The following is a 17,087-nucleotide window of genomic DNA, read 5'->3' on the forward strand; positions in this document are numbered from 1 at the left end:
CACTCTGCGTTGACTTCAACTGGAGTTAGGCCATAAGCCATGGTTGGATTAGCAGAACCTGTGGCATTCCCATCAACGGGCACTTTCTGATCCTTTCCAGAAGTTATAGATACATACATAAATCACATGCACTCATCAATAAGTCAAAATTATTATAACTCTTGTTGCTACATTGTTACTTAATACATTGATAAAGGATATGATATCAAAGATGAGAAGTAAATTGACAAATATTTCAATACAGACTTTCAAAGAAGAGTTAATGTCAATACTCCTCAAATCATTCCACGTCATCAGAGAAGCTTCCTCCGGCAGGAGGTGGGAACAAATACAGAGACTGACAGCCAGAGGGTATGCAGAGAGTGAGGGACCTTGGAATGCTCAGCCCTAACTCAAATGTCTCCATCAATTCCCTTCTTTCAGAGCTCAGGGAATCCATGGAAGAGGTGGCAGAAAGAGTGTAATGGCCAGAGGGGATGAAGGACACCCAGAAAAGGAGGACCCTTATACCAATAGGATCAATACTCATATAAACTCACAGAGACTGAGGCAGCATGCACAGGCCTGCACAGGTCTGCAACAGGTTCTCTACGTGTATATGATGGCTTCCAGTTTAGTAATTTTATGGGATTCCTGAGTGTGTGAACGAGTGGATCTGCAATTCTTATGCCCTCTCTTGGGCTCCTTTCGTTGTTTGTCTTGTCCAACTCCAATGTGATAGTTTTTGATTTATCTTATTATATTTCATTTTGTTAGAGGTCCTGACACAATTATAGTGTCAAATACTCTCCACCCTGTCCTCATCAGTACACTCATTATTATTGGGTTATGTGTTTCAACTTAAGTTTTAGAACATGTTGTGAAAATTATAGATGGTTTGACAATGAATGTCTCTACCCAATAAATACCTAAATAAATGATCTTCTATTAAGTATTTATTTAAGTATTCTGCTAGTGAAATTATATGTTCAAAAGCTATTATGAGACTGGAGAGATGGTGCTTGTTGCTTTTGCAGAGAACCCGGATTTGGTTTCCAGAACCCATATTTTTGTTCACAACCATCCTTAACTCCACCTCCAGGGGATTTGACAAGTGTCTGACAAGCGGCTCCCAGATAAGCATGTGATACACATACATTCATGCAGGCAAAACATTCATATTCATAAAATAATTAAATATTTAGAAAGGTATTATGTTTATTTTAATCACTCCTTTTGTGGGAGGGTAGTTTGTTTTGTCATTTGTTATATGTGTATGTGTGTGTGGTTAGTGTGCATGCATGTATATGTATTCATATGTGTGGAAGTGTACACGTGTGTGCAGGTACATGTTCATCTATGTGTGTTTGGAAGTCTGGAGTTGATATGTAGAGCCTTCCTGTATCACTCTTTGCTGTATTCACTGAGGCAGGGTCTCTCAGCAGAACCCTAGGCTGGTTGATATGGGCTAGTCTGGCTATGCAGCTTGTTCTGGGGATCCTGTCCCTGCCTTCCCAGCAGGCTGGAATCACAGGTGGGTCAGGACTCCCAGAAATTTACTTGGGATCTGAGAACATAACTCTGGTCCTCATGCCTGCACAGCCAGTGTTTTATCCTCCTAGACATCACTCTTCGCCCTGTACACTCACAGTTCTCCTCTACAAAGGTTGACATTATACTTTGTTGTAGAATAATCTTTTTGTACCCTGTGAAGATGTGTCATTCTGATTGGTTTAATAAAAAGTGGAATGGCCAATAGCTAGGCAGGATTTTCAGGCACATAGGATTCTGGGAAGAAGAAGGGGGGAGTCACCAGGAGACGCAGAGGGAGCAAGACCTGCTGGAAGACAGATAAAGCCACAAGCCACATGATGATACATAGATTAATAGAAATGGGTTAATTTAAGTTGTAAGAGCTAGTTAGTAACAAGTCTAATAATAATAAGTCTCAGTATCATTACTGATAATAAGTGTCATTACTTGATAATAAGTCTCTGTGTCATTACTGGGGAGGTGGCAGACCCAAAGAAAAGGTCCAACTATAATACTTTAAGATCTTGGTTGCTGTAATTTATTTGAAATAAAATTAATATTACTCTAATTACTGGGGATAAATATGGTAGCAGCTAATATAAGTTGTGACTGAAAAATGATAGTGTTAATTATTTCCTTCTGCGCTTAGATTCATCCCAGTTGACATCTTAGATTTTTTTTTTAAAAAAGTCTTAGGTTTTAAACATGAGTTTACACGAGCAACTTCTATGAAACAAACAGAAAATTAATCTATGTTGATTACATAGGAGATAAGCAATGCCTTACAGTATGCAAAGGTCTTTTTTTTGTAAATGGATGGAGATATTGTGGATTAGTTTGGATTTCTGGAATATATTAAAGATGCCTCCCCTCCCTCAATAACAGCCTTTGATTGTCTCCAGAGATATCTCAAATTGTACTTATAATGCAGGATCTTGTTTGTGGAGCTGTGCAATTGAGGTCTTATCATCACCCTAATATGCTGTTCCCCTCTTAGACACATAGATGCCATTCAACATCTCTACATTAAAAGTCCTGGCTAGATCAGGGATACAAGGGATATACTTTAGCATAGTAAAGGCAGTTTACAACAAGCCTATAACCAAAATCAACTTAAATAGAGAGAAACTCAAAACAATTACACTAAAATCAGGAACAAGACAATGTTGTCCAATATCCCCATACCTATTCAATATAGTATTTGTATCAGAAAATGGAAAGATCCTCCATGTTATTGGATCAGCAGGATTAATATCATTTTTCAAATGGCCATTCTACCAAAAGCAATCTAAATGTTTAATGCAATCCCTGTCAAAACTTCAACACAATTCTTCATGGATCTCAAAAGAACAATTTTCAGTCTCATATGGAAAACAAAAATACAGGATAGATAAAACAACTCTGAAGATTAAAGAATTAAATAAAAGAATTGCTGAGGGTATCACCATTCCCAACTTCAAACTGTACTACAGAGCTATAATAATAAAAACAGCAAGGTATTGGCACAAAACCAGACATATTAACCAAGAGAATTTAATTCAAGACCCAAACACAAATCCACACACCTTTGAACACCTAATTTTTGATAAAGAAGCCAGAAACACACACTGGGAAAAAAGACAACATCTTCAATAAATGGTGCTGGTCACACTGGATGGCAGCATGTGGAAGAATCCAAATAGATCCACACTTTTCACCTTGCACAAAATTCAAGCCTAAATGGATCAAAGACCTCAATGTGAAACCAGATACACTGAGCCTGATGGAAGAGAAAAATGAGGAATAGCCTTGAACTTATTAGCAAAGGAAAAGACTTTCTGAACAGAGCTAAATTAGCACTGGCACTAAGATCAATAATAAATAAATTAATGGGACCTTGTGAAACTGAGATGCTTCTGGCACCCTACAAATGGGAAAAGGTTTTTACCAACTACACATCTGATAGAGGGCTAATATCGGAAATATAGAAAGAACTCAAAAAACTAGGTATCAAAGAGGTAAATAATCCAACTAAAAAGTGGGGTACAGATCTAAACAGAATTCTCAAAACAGGAAACTCAAATGACTGAAAAACACTTAGGGAAATGTTCAACCTCCTTAGTCATCAAAGAAATGCAAACCAAAACTGCTTTGAGATTTCAATACACCTGTCAGAATGGCTAAGAACAATAAAACAAATGCTAGTTCATGCTGGTAAGGATGTAGCATAAGGAGAATGGGGAACACTCCTCCATAGCTGGTGAGATTGCAAATTGGTACACCCACTATGGAAATCAGTGTGGCAGTTCCTCTGGTAGATGGGAATCAATCTACCTCAAGATCCAGACAGATATGCCATTCTTGGGCATATTCCCAAAGGATGCTTCATCTACCACAGAGACATTTGCTCAATCGTGTTCATTGCAGCTTTAATAGTAATAGACAGAAACTGGAAACACTATAGATGTTCCTCAATAGAAGAATAGATAAGAAAATGTGGTATATTTACACAATGGAATATCACTCAGACATTTATAAAAAAAAATGAAGTCACGAAATTCTCAAGCAAATGGGGAAACTACAAATATCATCCTGGGTGAGGTATCTGTATTAATCAGAGTTCTCTAGAGTAACAGAAGTTAGAGAATGAATATATACATATATTCATGAGATTTATTAAAATGATGTAATGGCTGCAGTCCAGCTAGTCCAAAATGGCTAGCCATTAACAGAAAGCCCAAGAAACTAGCAGTTGCTCAGTTCACAAGGCTGGATGTCTCAGCTGGTCTTCAATATATGCAGAAATCCTGAAGAAGTAGGTTTTAATGCCAGTGAAGGAATGTACTTGCCAGCAAAGTGAGAGCAAGGAGGCAAATCAGAAGCTTCCTTCTTCCATGCCCTTATATAGGCTTCCAGCAGAAGGTGTGACTCAGATTAGAAGTGCTCTTTCCCAGCTCAAGTGATCCTTATTAAAGGAATATCTTTTGCACAAATCAAATTATCTAGATTAAAGACATGTTTTCCTGCCTCAAGATCTAAATTAGAAGTGGATCTTCCTACTTCAAATTAAGCAAAATTCCCTCTCAGATGTGTCCTCCATTTTGGAGTTTTAGCTACTTCCAGATGTAGTCAAGTTGACAACCATAATAGCCATCACAGTATCTCCAGACTCAAAAAGACAAATACGGCATGTATTTGCTTATATGTGGATAACTGTTAAGTCAATGATAACCAAGCTACAATCTGTAGAACCACAGAGGCTAGGTAGAGATTAAGAGACTAGTGGGTACAAACAAATGTCATTAGGAAAGGGAAATAGAATAGGTACTTATGGATAGATGGAGTAGGGGATTGGAATAGGAGGATAAAGTGAAGGGGGAGGGTAGAGAGGAATGAGGGAGGGAATACCAGAAGAGACAGCTAAAATGAAAGGCCATTTGAGGGGCAGTATGAAAATCTAATATAGCAGAAGCTTCCTAAAATATATACATATATGAAAGCAATCTAAGTGAAATTGCCAAATGTTGGGAGAGACAAAGCCCCAACTAGAATTTTTTTTTCACCAAATGAAGCTTCCAGTACTGGTAATGGGTTACATCTAATTGAGTTGTTGGCCAAAGGGGTCCCACGGGAACCCTCCAAACAACCTAGACTATCGCCAAGCTATAGGTTGCTCTCCACAAACTGACATCAAGGTCCTATTGCTGAAGATAACACCTACACAACTCATTGAACACAGAGAAGTTGAGCGTGTGTCTCCACAGAGCCTTTACCTCTGTGTGCTAGAGTTTTTGATACCCAACCCAGCTTCAAAACCTTTGCTCTATAATGATGTCCTGTCTGCAAGATATGATAGTACAATGGGTGCCACAAAGCTTGTGAGAGTAACCAACCAACATCTGATTGGACTTAAGGCCCATTCCATGAGATGAAAATCCAACACTGCAGGAGTGACTAAAAACCTGAGACTATATAGCCCAGGAACCTAGAGTAAAACTAAATACTACTGTTCTAACAATAAAAGTAAATATAAAAAGTAGCAATAAGGTGACTCCTAATGACATTCTGCTACACTTGTGTCTTAGTTAGGGTATCTATTGTTGTAAAGAGACATCATGACCACGGCAACTCTCATAAAGGAAAACATTTCATTGGGGCTGGCTTACAGGTTCAGAGGATAAGTCTGTTACTGTTATGGCAGGAAGTAAGGTAACATACAGACAGACAATGCTGGAGAGGTGGCTGAGAATTCTATATCTTGATCTGCAGGCAACAGGAAGTGAACTGACTCCCATATTGGGCACAGCTTGAGCACATGAGACCTCAAAACCCACCTGCACAGTGACATACTTCCTCCAACACGGCCACACCTATTCTAACAAGGCCAGACCTCCTAATAGTGCCACTTGCTATAGGCCAAGAATTCAAACACATGAGTCTATAGGAGCCATATCTATTCAAACCACTACAACTTGTTCATCTATCATTAGAGAAGCTTCCTCCTGCAGCAGAGGGAACAAATACAGAGTCCCACAGCCAGACATTATGCAGAGAGTGAGAGACTTTGAAACACTAAGCTCTAAATAGAATGTCTCCATCAAATCCCTCCTTTTGGAGCTCAGGGAACCATGTTGAAGAGGAGGTGGAGTGTAAGAGCCAGAGAGGATGGAAGTCATCATTAAAACAAGGCCCCCTAAATCAGCAAGACAGATGCACATACAAACTCACAGAGACTGAGGCAGTCTGTACAGCTCCTGTACATGTCTGCACCAGATAGGGTCCTAGAGTTGAAAGGAAAGGTGGACACATAACTCCATCCTTATCCCAAAAGCTATCTCCAGTTGGTAACCACTTGCAAGAGAAAATTTAGTTTTCTCCAAGGGGATCTCACTGAGAAAACAAGCTACTCTTAAGGGAAGGTTGCGTGCCCAGGAGTAGAAGTCCATCAGAAAAGGAACTTGATGAAATATTTGGAGATTCTGTGTTTCATAATGTCATGTCGAGTGTTTTTTTATTTTATCTTATATTGTTATTTTTTTATTTCTTTATATTTTTCCTCTCTCTTTATACTCTACAGGTCATTTGCACATATATTATGCCTTCCAGTTTAGTGTTTTTTATTGGATTCCTCAGTGTCCCAATGAATGGGTCTCTGCATCTATATCTGTCTCTTGTCTCTTCTCTTGGGCTCATTTCATTTTGTTTGTTTGTTTTATCCTATTTCGATGCATTAGTTTTTATTTCATTATTATCCCTTAAAAGCCTGTTTGCTTCATAATGAGATCCGTATGAGTGGGGAGGTGGGGAGAAAGTGGGAGAAGTGGAGGGAGGGGAAACAATGATCAGAATACACTGTGTGAGAAAAAAACATCTGTTTTCAATAAAAGAACAAAAAAGAAATTACTTTAAAATTTTACTCAGTGCAACATGCCACATCATTTGTACTGTCACATTGTCTGTCACAGCCTATTCTAAGTGACCTTTCACCTTCCTTACCTGAATTATTAGTTCATTCTCTCTCTCTCTCTCTCTCTCTCTCTCTCTCTCTCTCTCTCTCTCTCTCTCTCTCTCTGTGAGTGTGTGTGTGTGTTTAGCATCTGAATACAAAGAAGCCAAGCTTTTATACCTGCTGCCCCCTCTGCCAGGAACCCTTGCTCCCTAGATTGTTGCCTGCCTGGCCCCAGTAAAGAGCACCTGCTTATTACAATACCTGGAAGTGGGGACACTTCTACTTTCTCTCATGCAGCCTGAGAACACATGTAATGCAGTTTATAATTAATCTCATGGAGTGGATCAATATTTATGTCAAAATATGCATCAATAGAAGCAAGAGCTGTAAAATAATTTACAGAGAAAAATAACTGGGTTTGGGTAACAGAAGGACAACTTCCCTTTTTAAAAGTAAGACTCTTGTCGATCATTGTGTTTGAGCCTCTTCCTCCAAGCAGGTGTCCCTGCTGAGTTAGAAGGAAAAGTTTAGTGGAGCTTTGGTAGTTACCTCCAAGGATTGCTGGCTGTTTCTTTATTCTTTTGATGTATGACCCTTTAGCCTTCTGGCTCTCATTCAAGACTCTTCACTGGGAATTGTCTAGAGGACTTTAAATTGAAAACAGCCCCTGCTATACAGCTGCTAATATTTGTCGTCTTCCACTCTACAGAACTATTTACTCCCTAAAGGGAAAATATCTCTGACTTTTCTGCTGAGAACACTTTGAAAATGAACCTCAGCCAGGCCAGTCCTGACACCTTATGTTTTCCCAAAGGAAAAAGAAGAAATACTTTATCATGCCCAAGAGCTCCCCCAAAATATTAAGGCTTTGCCTTCCAAAAACATTCCTTGCAAAATCCACTTAACCCAAGGGAGACATAGACTGAAAGAAAAGTATTTACATATCCAGCCAGAGTTCATTAAGAAAAAAAGATTCGAAATAGTTTGCATCAGGACATGCAAAAATGAAGACTAGGAAGAGGAAGGAAAGACAAAGGGGGATATGGAGGAAGAGACAAAAAAAAACAACAACAACAGTTGACTGATGAGACATAAGGACAAGGAAAGCATCAGGCAGGAGAACAGTGGGCTGAGAACAGCACCTGGGGAGCTGAGATCCTTGAAGATGAATTATAATCTCACCTCTGTTTTAGAACCCAGGACCAGTAGCCCAAGGATGGCACCACCCACCATGGGCTGGGCCCTCCCCCACTGATCACTCATTGAGAAAATGCCTTACAGCTGGATCTCATGGAAGCAGTTCCTCAGCTGAGGCTCCTTCCTTTTGATGACTCTAGCTTGTGTCAAGTTGGTACACAAAAAGAGCCAGTACAATTAATACCAGAATATATAAAGAAACAAAAAAATTAAACACCAAGAAAACAAATCATGTGATCAGTTAATTGCCAATGAGCACACAATTATCAAAAGAAGAACAAATGGACAATAAATATATAAAAAGTATTTAACATCCTTATCCATCAGAGAAAAAGCAAAGCAAAACTGCATTGACATCCCATCTCACACCAACAGACTGATTGTCATCATGAAAGCAAATGATAACAAATGCTAGTAGGTTGAGGAATGCCTGATGCAGATGTAGAAACATTCACTGTAGAAATATAAATGAAGGTTCCTCAACAAAACACAATTAGAAATATCATATGATCCACTTATACCACTCTTGGGGATATGCCCAACAGAATCCACATTAGCATACCACCTGCATTGTTTTTATTTATAGTAATGTTCACAAGAACCATGAGTACTGTTCACAATCAGCCTAGATGTCCATCAACAGACAGATGGATAAAGAAGAGGTAGTATAGACACAATGTAGTTTCCTGCAGCCATGAAAAACAAAAGTAAACTATTTCCAAGAAAACAAAACTAGAGAAGACCCACTTCTAATCCAGATCTTTTGAGGTGGGAAGATCCACCTCTAATCTGGGTCACACTTTCTGCTGGTAGTCTTTATAAAGGATATGGAAGAAGGGAGCTTCTCTCATTACCTGCTTACTCTCACCCTCACTAGAAAGTCCATTCCTCCACTGGGGAGGTGCAGAAAATTATCCAATAGTCACAAAACAGACAACAAAGTCAAGTGTGAGATGTCTACACAGCATAGACTGAAGACCATCTGAGATACCCAGCCTTGTGGACTGTACAACTACTGGATTTTTGGATCTCCACTTCATAGACAACCATTGTTGGATTAGCTGGACTACAGCCTGAAAGTCATTCTAAAAAATGCCCTTTCTATATAGAGACTTATTCTTTCAGTTCTGTTACTCTAAAGAACTCTGACTAATAAAATCATGTTAAGCAAAAATGAGCCAAACTCAGAAAAACATAACACATACTTTCTCTTATGTATGGAATATAAATATGCACATATATGTACACATGCACACATGTAGTAGAACTACTGGTAGAGAAGAAGAGGACTAGAGAGTGGTGGGGAGGCAAGAGAAGAGAGGGTAATAAAGGGTATAGGCAAAGTAAATGATAAACATGTATACGAATATCTTCATGAAAAGCTATGTGATGAATGTCTACTACTTAAAGATTCAAAAACTAGTTAGCAGGGTTGGAGAGATGACCTAGACATTAAGAGCACTTGCTGCTCTTATAGAGGACCTGGGTTCAATTCCCAGCACCCACACGGATGTTTACAATCATCTCTAACTCCAGTTCTAAGGGATCTGATGCCCTCTTCTGGCCTCTGTGAGGACCAACTATGCAGGGGGCATGTACATATAAGCAGGCAGAACGCTGATATTTACAAAATAAAATAAATGAATCTTTAAAAAAATATAGCCTCAAAATCAGATTCTCATCTGCCTGATGGTTGGGGAGGTGCAGAAAATTATCCAATGGTCACAAAACAGACAACAAAGTCAAGTGGGAGATGTCTACATGGTTTTACCAGCTTATTTAATAGAGGCATTTGACCCACTGACAAGGTCAGGAAGGCTTTCTACAGAGAATGACACTTATACCTATAACGGAACTGTGAGCATGAGCTGGCCAGGCAGTCCTGGGGGTGCAATCAAAAGATCAAGGTGACTGGAGCACCCAAAGTGAGAGGCAGAGAAATACATACAAGATGAGGACAGAGAAATAGGTAGGGATGAGATCTCTGTAAGTGTTGTGTGACAAAATATTTCCTGGGGAGACACAACACACATGTCTACTCACCCCAGACAGGGATCCCACCACAGACCAAAGTATGGATACCACCAAAGTCCAGCTTGGTGAATAAATATGGGTGAAGGGTCACTTACAGGAGCAGAAAGGACTCAAAGACAGCTGCAGCACCAAAGCCACTGCAGCATGGGTGACAGCTCACAAAGCTGGGAACCTGGAGCACACTGACCAGTTTGCGGGCAGCTCAACAGGTTGAAGGATGTCCTTTCCAGGTGCTTCAGTTGGTCTAAACCTCTTCCAGGCAGCTCGGCTAGTTTCTACTTCTTCCAGGAAGCTGGTGTGATGGAAGTCTTCTTTGCAGGTAAGCTCACTTTCATCTCAGCTTTCACTACTCACTCTGGCAGGGAGGGGCCCAGTGAATCTGGTCAGTTTCAGGGACTTCCTGAAGCTATTTTGAGTTATCTTCCTGCTTAAAGAGCTACCCTGGAGGATAGAATGTTTCTGTCTTGGAGGAAACTGATACATAGCACCAGGCTGTGTAGAGGGCGCTAGAGATCCTAAGTTTCATATGCAAATAAATAGAAAGCTACAGCGACGTTTAGTCAGGGGATGTGCCCTGTTTTAACTTGGCTTTCCCGACTATTAGCCTACTATGTAGGAAACACAGGCAACCCCATGTGAATGTGTATTGTTGACAAGGACCAAAGCCATGAGAAATTGGTGAGGCCTTCCCTATATGAGTCAGGCTCAGAATTAGCAAAACCTTCTTCCTCTGGCCCAAATTTGAGTGTTCACAGATGATTGATCAATGTGTACAAAATCTAGCAGTTGCCGCTTCCTCCCCCACCCCAGAAGCCTATTGCTTGGGACTACTCACCTACAGAGACCTCCTATCCAGACTACTTAACTGCTTCCCTGTGCTGCACCCAATCAACTCACTGAGGTTCTGGTTGGTGTAAGTAGTAGGTGTGGCTCCGTCAGAGCACACAGCTTTCCTGACCCCAGCTTTCCTGTATCCAAGTGTCTGTCATGTCTTCAATGTCACTGCCCCAGTCAGAGTTCAAGATCCCAGCCAAGGAGGCTGGGCACTACTACAGGATGCTAATTGCAGTGGAGCTCATATACACTAAGGAAGTCTTTAGGACTATGGCAGGGAGCATGGGGTGGGCTACATAGATTCAAAAAATGTTAAGAGTAAAATCAGTGGGATGGGAAAAGATTGGATTAGGTGGGTGAAAGAGAAAAACACAAGGGCATAATGTCATGAAAAGGTATCTGGTTTATACTTCTTCAAGATAACCTCAAATGGTCTTACTTTCCCCATTCAAAATCAAATATGAATTAAAAGTTATTAGTCTTAATTACATTTGGGGCTGGATGACTGGGCAGTAGGGCCACTGTAAAGGGGATTGAGGAGTGAGAGTCAGAGTCTGCTTGTGTGGCACCAAGGAAACAGAAAGACTGGCCAGTGACTCAATTGAAAGAAGTTTTAAAAAAGACTTCAAACTCATTGCATTTAGATTTTTTTCAATATTTTATTATGGCACACAGGGTTGAGTATGGAACTGTGTTCTTCAGTCAAGTATTTCTTAAACCCACCAGCTGTTTGCATCAACTCATAACTAACGAGCACAAGTATGAAAAGCTTGCTGTCAAGGTTTCCTACCTACGAAGGAATGCCAAGAGCCTTCACAGTTCAAATTCACATCATGGTAGATAAAGAAATGTTCTGCCTAGTTGTGTAGTAATACATATTCAACTAGAAGTAAGTAATGCAAAGAGATCATGTAACTTTAAATGAGGACTGCTTTGGTTTTAGATAAAATTCCTAAGTCTCACGGGTCATCTAAAACACAGATAGTGAAGAAACCAGCAGACCAAACAGCTGTCTAAGAACACCAGAGCAGTAGGTAGGCAAAGACTTCATCTATAGTCCACACCAAACACAAGTGAAGAGTTATCATAGCCTTACCATGGATGGGGCAGATGGGGTATAGATGTGACGCAGTGTCCAACCAGGCATTGAAATCCAAATATTTACCAATTAAGACATGCAGAGCAATGCCAATGCAACATACAAATGTATTATCTCCCCCAAGAAGTAACATTAATGCCATTACCTGCTTGCGTGGTTTTTAAAGGGTTTTGACATTATAGCTTTAAAGGCAATTTATGTGAGGCAATAGAACGAAGCAAACAACACACCATTCATGAGCTCAGGATTCCAGGCAACATGTTTGCAGTGGCAGGTAGCCTCCGACAAGGTTTCTTTCCCCACTCAAAATCAAATATAGGGTTTTTAAGTCATTCCTTTTAATTATATCATGGGCTTAGATTTCCATTTATGCCATGATATTCAAGAATATATTGAAAATGTAACCATTGTGACAACTGTGTGGGATTCATAGTCTACCCAGATTGTACTACTGTATATTGTCCACTATAATTTCAAAATTGCCTTCTAGAAAGCCATCCTTCCAGCCAACATTGTATATTTTATGGGGTGAGTTACACTGTTATTTATGAATGCTCTCATTCATTTTTATTATCAGGAAGGTTTAGGGGGAAATATTTTCTAGTCTTAACCTATTTCTCTATGCCTCAGAATGTCCAATGATGTACTGCACTTGTTAAAAATTTTTATTTTATTAAAAAATGGAGGTCAGTAGTCTACGTGTTTATGGTTTGTATTGGTGCCTTCTTTAAGGTATTTTAATTAAGTAAAAAAAAAAACCACAGCAAAATATATATCATTCAGTGTAACTTTATTTACTATTTATTGCACATAACTCGAGGTCTTTAATTTCTAACCACCGAAATTTCAAATGACTATATTTTCCATGAAGTTGCACATGAACGTTAGTGAATTCATTTATTCATGTTGTGTGTGTGTGTCTGTGGTTTTTTTTATTATTGTAAACATCTGTGTGATTCACATTGCCATAGATCCTGAACTCATAAGCGTGGACCATGCACAGGCTGGCAGCAAGCCAGAAAGCCACTCTGCAAGCAAACAGATACTCTGCATACGGGGAAAATTCATAGCACAACATTGAATGTCCAACCTAAGTCATCTCAGAATTAGACGTATATGGACTTCTTAATTTGTATAGGATCTGGAACTCAACTGGTTGGTTGGTGATGAGGTTGACCTGATTTGGGGAGATTTTTTTTTTTTCCTGGAGTAGTTGGGAACAGGGCTCAATCTTTCTTCTTGGCTGCTTGCTCCTCCCCAGCACTTTCTTCTTTCTTCTCCTCCTCTTCAGATTCTTTGGTGTCTTCCTCTTCACCCTCACCACCTTCTTCTTCTTTCGTGTCTTCAGACTCGTCCTTGGCAGCTTGAAGATAAGAAAAAAACACAAAATCCAAATCCAGGTTAGGTCCAGGCAGAATATTTCTGCAGAGACTCTGTGAGTTACCAAACACTATTGTCAGAGTGAGGCCCCACTCTCCCAAAGGACACGTTACAGACAGTGCTTGACATGAACAATTTTCCAGGAACCACGTACTTAAATAAATGGAGATTACTTCCAGGCGCTGGAGATTTTCTCCTCTCTAGTACCTTGCCTCAATATTCTTATGTGTCTGGCACTCATGTTCTTTAGGGGACAATCAGTTCTGGCCAACATCAAGTGTTCTTTTGGGTACCAAACTGTGTTAAATGAATGTGTTAAAATACGAACCTTCTACAATTTATAATAGATGCTTATTTAAACCTGTGTGTCCTCATTACATGTGTATTGTTTGTGGTTGCAAAACCCCCATCGATTTCCCTAGGTAGTAAGCAAGGCCCCCATACCTCATCCATCTCCCAGTGAATACCCACAGCCAGTTTGCACTAGGGATTCTGAAGGTTTTTGTCTTTGCTTACCTTCTTCCTCCTCAGCGCCTTCCTCTTCCTCTCCCTCCTCCTTCTCCTTCTCCTCCTCTTCTGCTTCTCCCTCAGAAGGGGGCTCATCCTTGGCCTCCTCAGCTTTGACGGCCTCAATGGTCTCCTCCACCTCCGTCTGCTCTTCCTGAACGTGGCTGGTGTAGTAGGCTGGGAACGAGCGAGCGGACATCAAGTAGGAGCTGCTCTGCAAGCCACTGTAGGCAGAGCGGCCAAAGATCTGCGAGCTCTGGGAGTAGCCGCTGGCTATGCTGCCCACGCTGGTGAAACTGAGCCGGGTCTCTTCGCCTTCCAAGAGTTTCCTAGGGGATGGGGGGGAGGGGGCAGGGGCGGGGCGAGGGAGCAGGAGAAGGGTACAGTTAGACCAACCACCACTGGACATGTGTTCACGACCTGATCTAAGTCCACCATTCATCACTTTCCCCTACTGCCAACCTCAAAAGCAAACACAATGATAAACAGGGTTAGGCCTAATTAAGATTTAATAGGGATTTCATGAGAGACTCTACCCCCCCCAAAAAAAAACCCTTCTATGTACCCCTATTAGATTTAAAATGTAAATGCTAAGAACAGGGCTTACATTACTTTGGGGTTAATTCCTTACACATTTGACCCTTCTTGGAGGAAGCCCAAACTAGGACTATTCTAGAACACTTGTGAGTCACCGTAACTCTGTGTGGACTTTGGTTATGTGATTGATCTCTCCCAAGGTGCCACGCCCACTGCCTGCACCATTCCGATTTTACCTGTAAGCTGCAATCTCAATGTCCAAGGCCATCTTCACGTTGAGGAGGTCCTGGTACTCCTTCAGGTACCTCGCCATCTCGCTCTTCGTGCTTCTCAATTCATTCTCCAATTTGTTGATTGTGTCCTGTTGGAAGACGGTTTTAAGATTTCAAAGCATAAATCTCTACTGCTTTTGTATTACTGTAATATTGGTGCTAGAGACTAGTTTCAGTTAACTCCAAAGCGTGCACCTCCAATAAAATCGCCCTTAAAATTACTGCATGGGGTTTTTTTTGACCTAAAATGTCCAGTCTAGTAATGCATGAGAAGGAGAGGAAGGGGGCAGACTGATGTAAGCAACTTTTTTAATTTTCTTTAGTCTATTGATTATGGTAAAATGTCTAAAAAAATACAAAATTGATAAAAAGAAAGAAGAGAGAAAAGAAAACCTTTGTCACACTTCTTTTAGCCAGGTCACACTTGGGGAAGGGAATATATAGTAATTTGCTAAAATGCTTTCCACAACTCTACTTCTACTCCCCCAAAGATAAGAACTTAAAAATAATAAATAAATAAATAAATAAATAAATAAATAAATAAGTTGCAGTAATTAATTGGCCTAAAATATTCTGACTGTATTTGTGTGTCCCTGTTAAAAATAAAACTATTCCAAAGCTTGGTGGTCCAGAACTAGTGAGAGAGATAACAGCAGTATTTATTAACCAGGAGATCCAGAAAGTGCAGAGGTAGCTTGGAGTTAAGAGAGGTCAGCACAGAGAAAGCCTCAGACTAGTGGCCACGCCCAACTCCGACTCCCTCCTCCCCTTCCTCCCAACCCTCCCCCCTCCCCCAACAGCGATTCAACACAACAGGCAGCAGTGGCGCCCCGCCCCTTCCAAGTGCCCCATCCTTTCCACATCCTCCCGGAAGCCAAGCCCTCTGATAGCAGCTCGGTGCTCTAGGACCCCCTAGCGTTCACTCTCTGGGTGCACCCTCCACCCCGACTTTGCAGCCTCCCCGCCCCCACTGGGCTTGGACCGCCGTGCCATACCTGCATGGCGCTGATGTCCGCGTTCTGCTTGTCTTCCAACTCCTGCAGCTGCTTCTCCAGAGCTTCGTTCATACCCCGGCATGCTTCGATCTCCAGGGTCTTAGCCTTGAGCAGGCGGCGGCTTTCGGACACCTCGTCCTTGGCAGCGCGCACAGCATCGGTGTTCTTGGCGGCGCTCTCGGTCAGCACGGTGAAGCGGCTCTTGAACCACTCTTCGGCGTTCTGCATGTTCTTGGCGGCCAGCTTCTCATACTGAGCGCGGATGTCCTTGAGGGCGGCGGAGAGGTCGGGCTTGGAGGACACGTCCATCTCCACGGAGATCTGCGCATACTGGATCTGAGCCTGCAGCTCGGCGATCTCCTCTTCGTGCACCTTCTTCAGGAAGGCGATCTCGTCCATCAGGCTGTCGATGCGCTTCTCCAGCTCGGCGCGGGCGAGCGCGGCCTCATCGGCGCCTTTGCGCGCTTCCATCAGCCGGCCCTCGGCGTCCTCGCGGCTCAGCACCTCCTCCTCGTAGCGCGCCTGCAGGTTGCGCAGAGTCTCCTCCAGCCCCTCGCGCTCGCCCTGCAGTGCCTGCTTCTCGTTGGTGGCGTCTTCCGCCGCCAGCCGCAGATCGCGGATCTCCTGCTCGTACAGGGCGCGGAAGCGGGACGGTTCGGAGTGTTTCTGGCGCAGCACCAACAGCTCGGCTTCCAGGACCTTGTTCTGCTGCTCCAGCTCGTGCACGCGCTCGATGAAGCTAGCGAAGCGATCGTTGAGGTCCTGGAGCTGTGCCTTCTCCTGCGTGCGGATCGACTTGAGGTCGTTGCTGATGGCGGCTACCTGGCTCAGGTCGAGGTTCTCCAAGCTGGGCATCAAAGAGCCGGAGCTGGACGAGTAGCTGCGGCGCACGGACAGCGAGGAGGAGACCGGCGCGGAGTAGCTAGAGTACGCGGAGCGCGCCGTGCTGTAGCCGCTGCGCACGCTGGAGATGTGCACCCGGGGCGTCTCCACGTAGCGCCGCTTGTAGGAGGTCGAAAAGTACGGGTCGTAGCCGAACGAACTCATGGTGGCGGCCGGTGGGCCTCTCCGGCCCGGGGCGGAGGTGGGGGACCTAGAGAGAAAAACGGGGAAGAAGAGGGAGAGGGGAGGATGGATGGCTGTGTGCGGCTCGGCGCGGTCCTGCCACCTCTATTTATACTCCAGGACTCTGACGCAGACTGCGATTGATCGCGGTGCGCAGGCCAGTGGGGGCAGCGCGCTGCTGCAGCCAAGGGGAGGATTCTGCGCAAAAGCGAAGGCGGGGGCGAGCG

General features: G+C 42.5%; 1 protein-coding gene across 1 annotated transcript; it reads right to left on the reverse strand.

The window, feature by feature from the left end:
* Positions 1 to 13,246: 13,246 nt before the first annotated feature.
* Positions 13,247 to 16,842, reverse strand: Nefl (neurofilament light chain). The gene is made up of 4 exons (XM_059274359.1): positions 15,796 to 16,842; positions 14,765 to 14,889; positions 14,001 to 14,320; positions 13,247 to 13,467 (listed from the first exon to the last, which is right to left on the reverse strand). Exons 1-4 carry the CDS (start codon positions 16,840 to 16,842, stop codon positions 13,331 to 13,333), a joined length of 1,629 nt encoding a protein of 542 aa, XP_059130342.1. The 3' UTR covers positions 13,247 to 13,330.
* Between the last annotated feature and the right edge of the window lie 245 nt (positions 16,843 to 17,087).

This window comes from Peromyscus eremicus, chromosome 9, assembly GCF_949786415.1.
Source record: "Peromyscus eremicus chromosome 9, PerEre_H2_v1, whole genome shotgun sequence".
NCBI classification, from domain to species: Eukaryota; Metazoa; Chordata; class Mammalia; order Rodentia; family Cricetidae; genus Peromyscus; species Peromyscus eremicus.

What these genes read in the sequence shown, in the direction of transcription:
- Nefl (XM_059274359.1), bottom strand. Translation starts at nt 16,842, where the DNA reads ATGAGTTCGTTCGGCTACGACCCGTACTTTTCGACCTCCTACAAGCGG. An exon ending in CGGACATCAGCGCCATGCAG is followed by an intron (nt 14,890 to 15,795) that starts GTATGGCACGGC and finishes GTCTTCCAACAG; the next exon opens with GACACAATCAACAAATTGGA. An exon ending in ATTGAGATTGCAGCTTACAG is followed by an intron (nt 14,321 to 14,764) that starts GTAAAATCGGAA and finishes CCCATCCCCTAG; the next exon opens with GAAACTCTTGGAAGGCGAAG.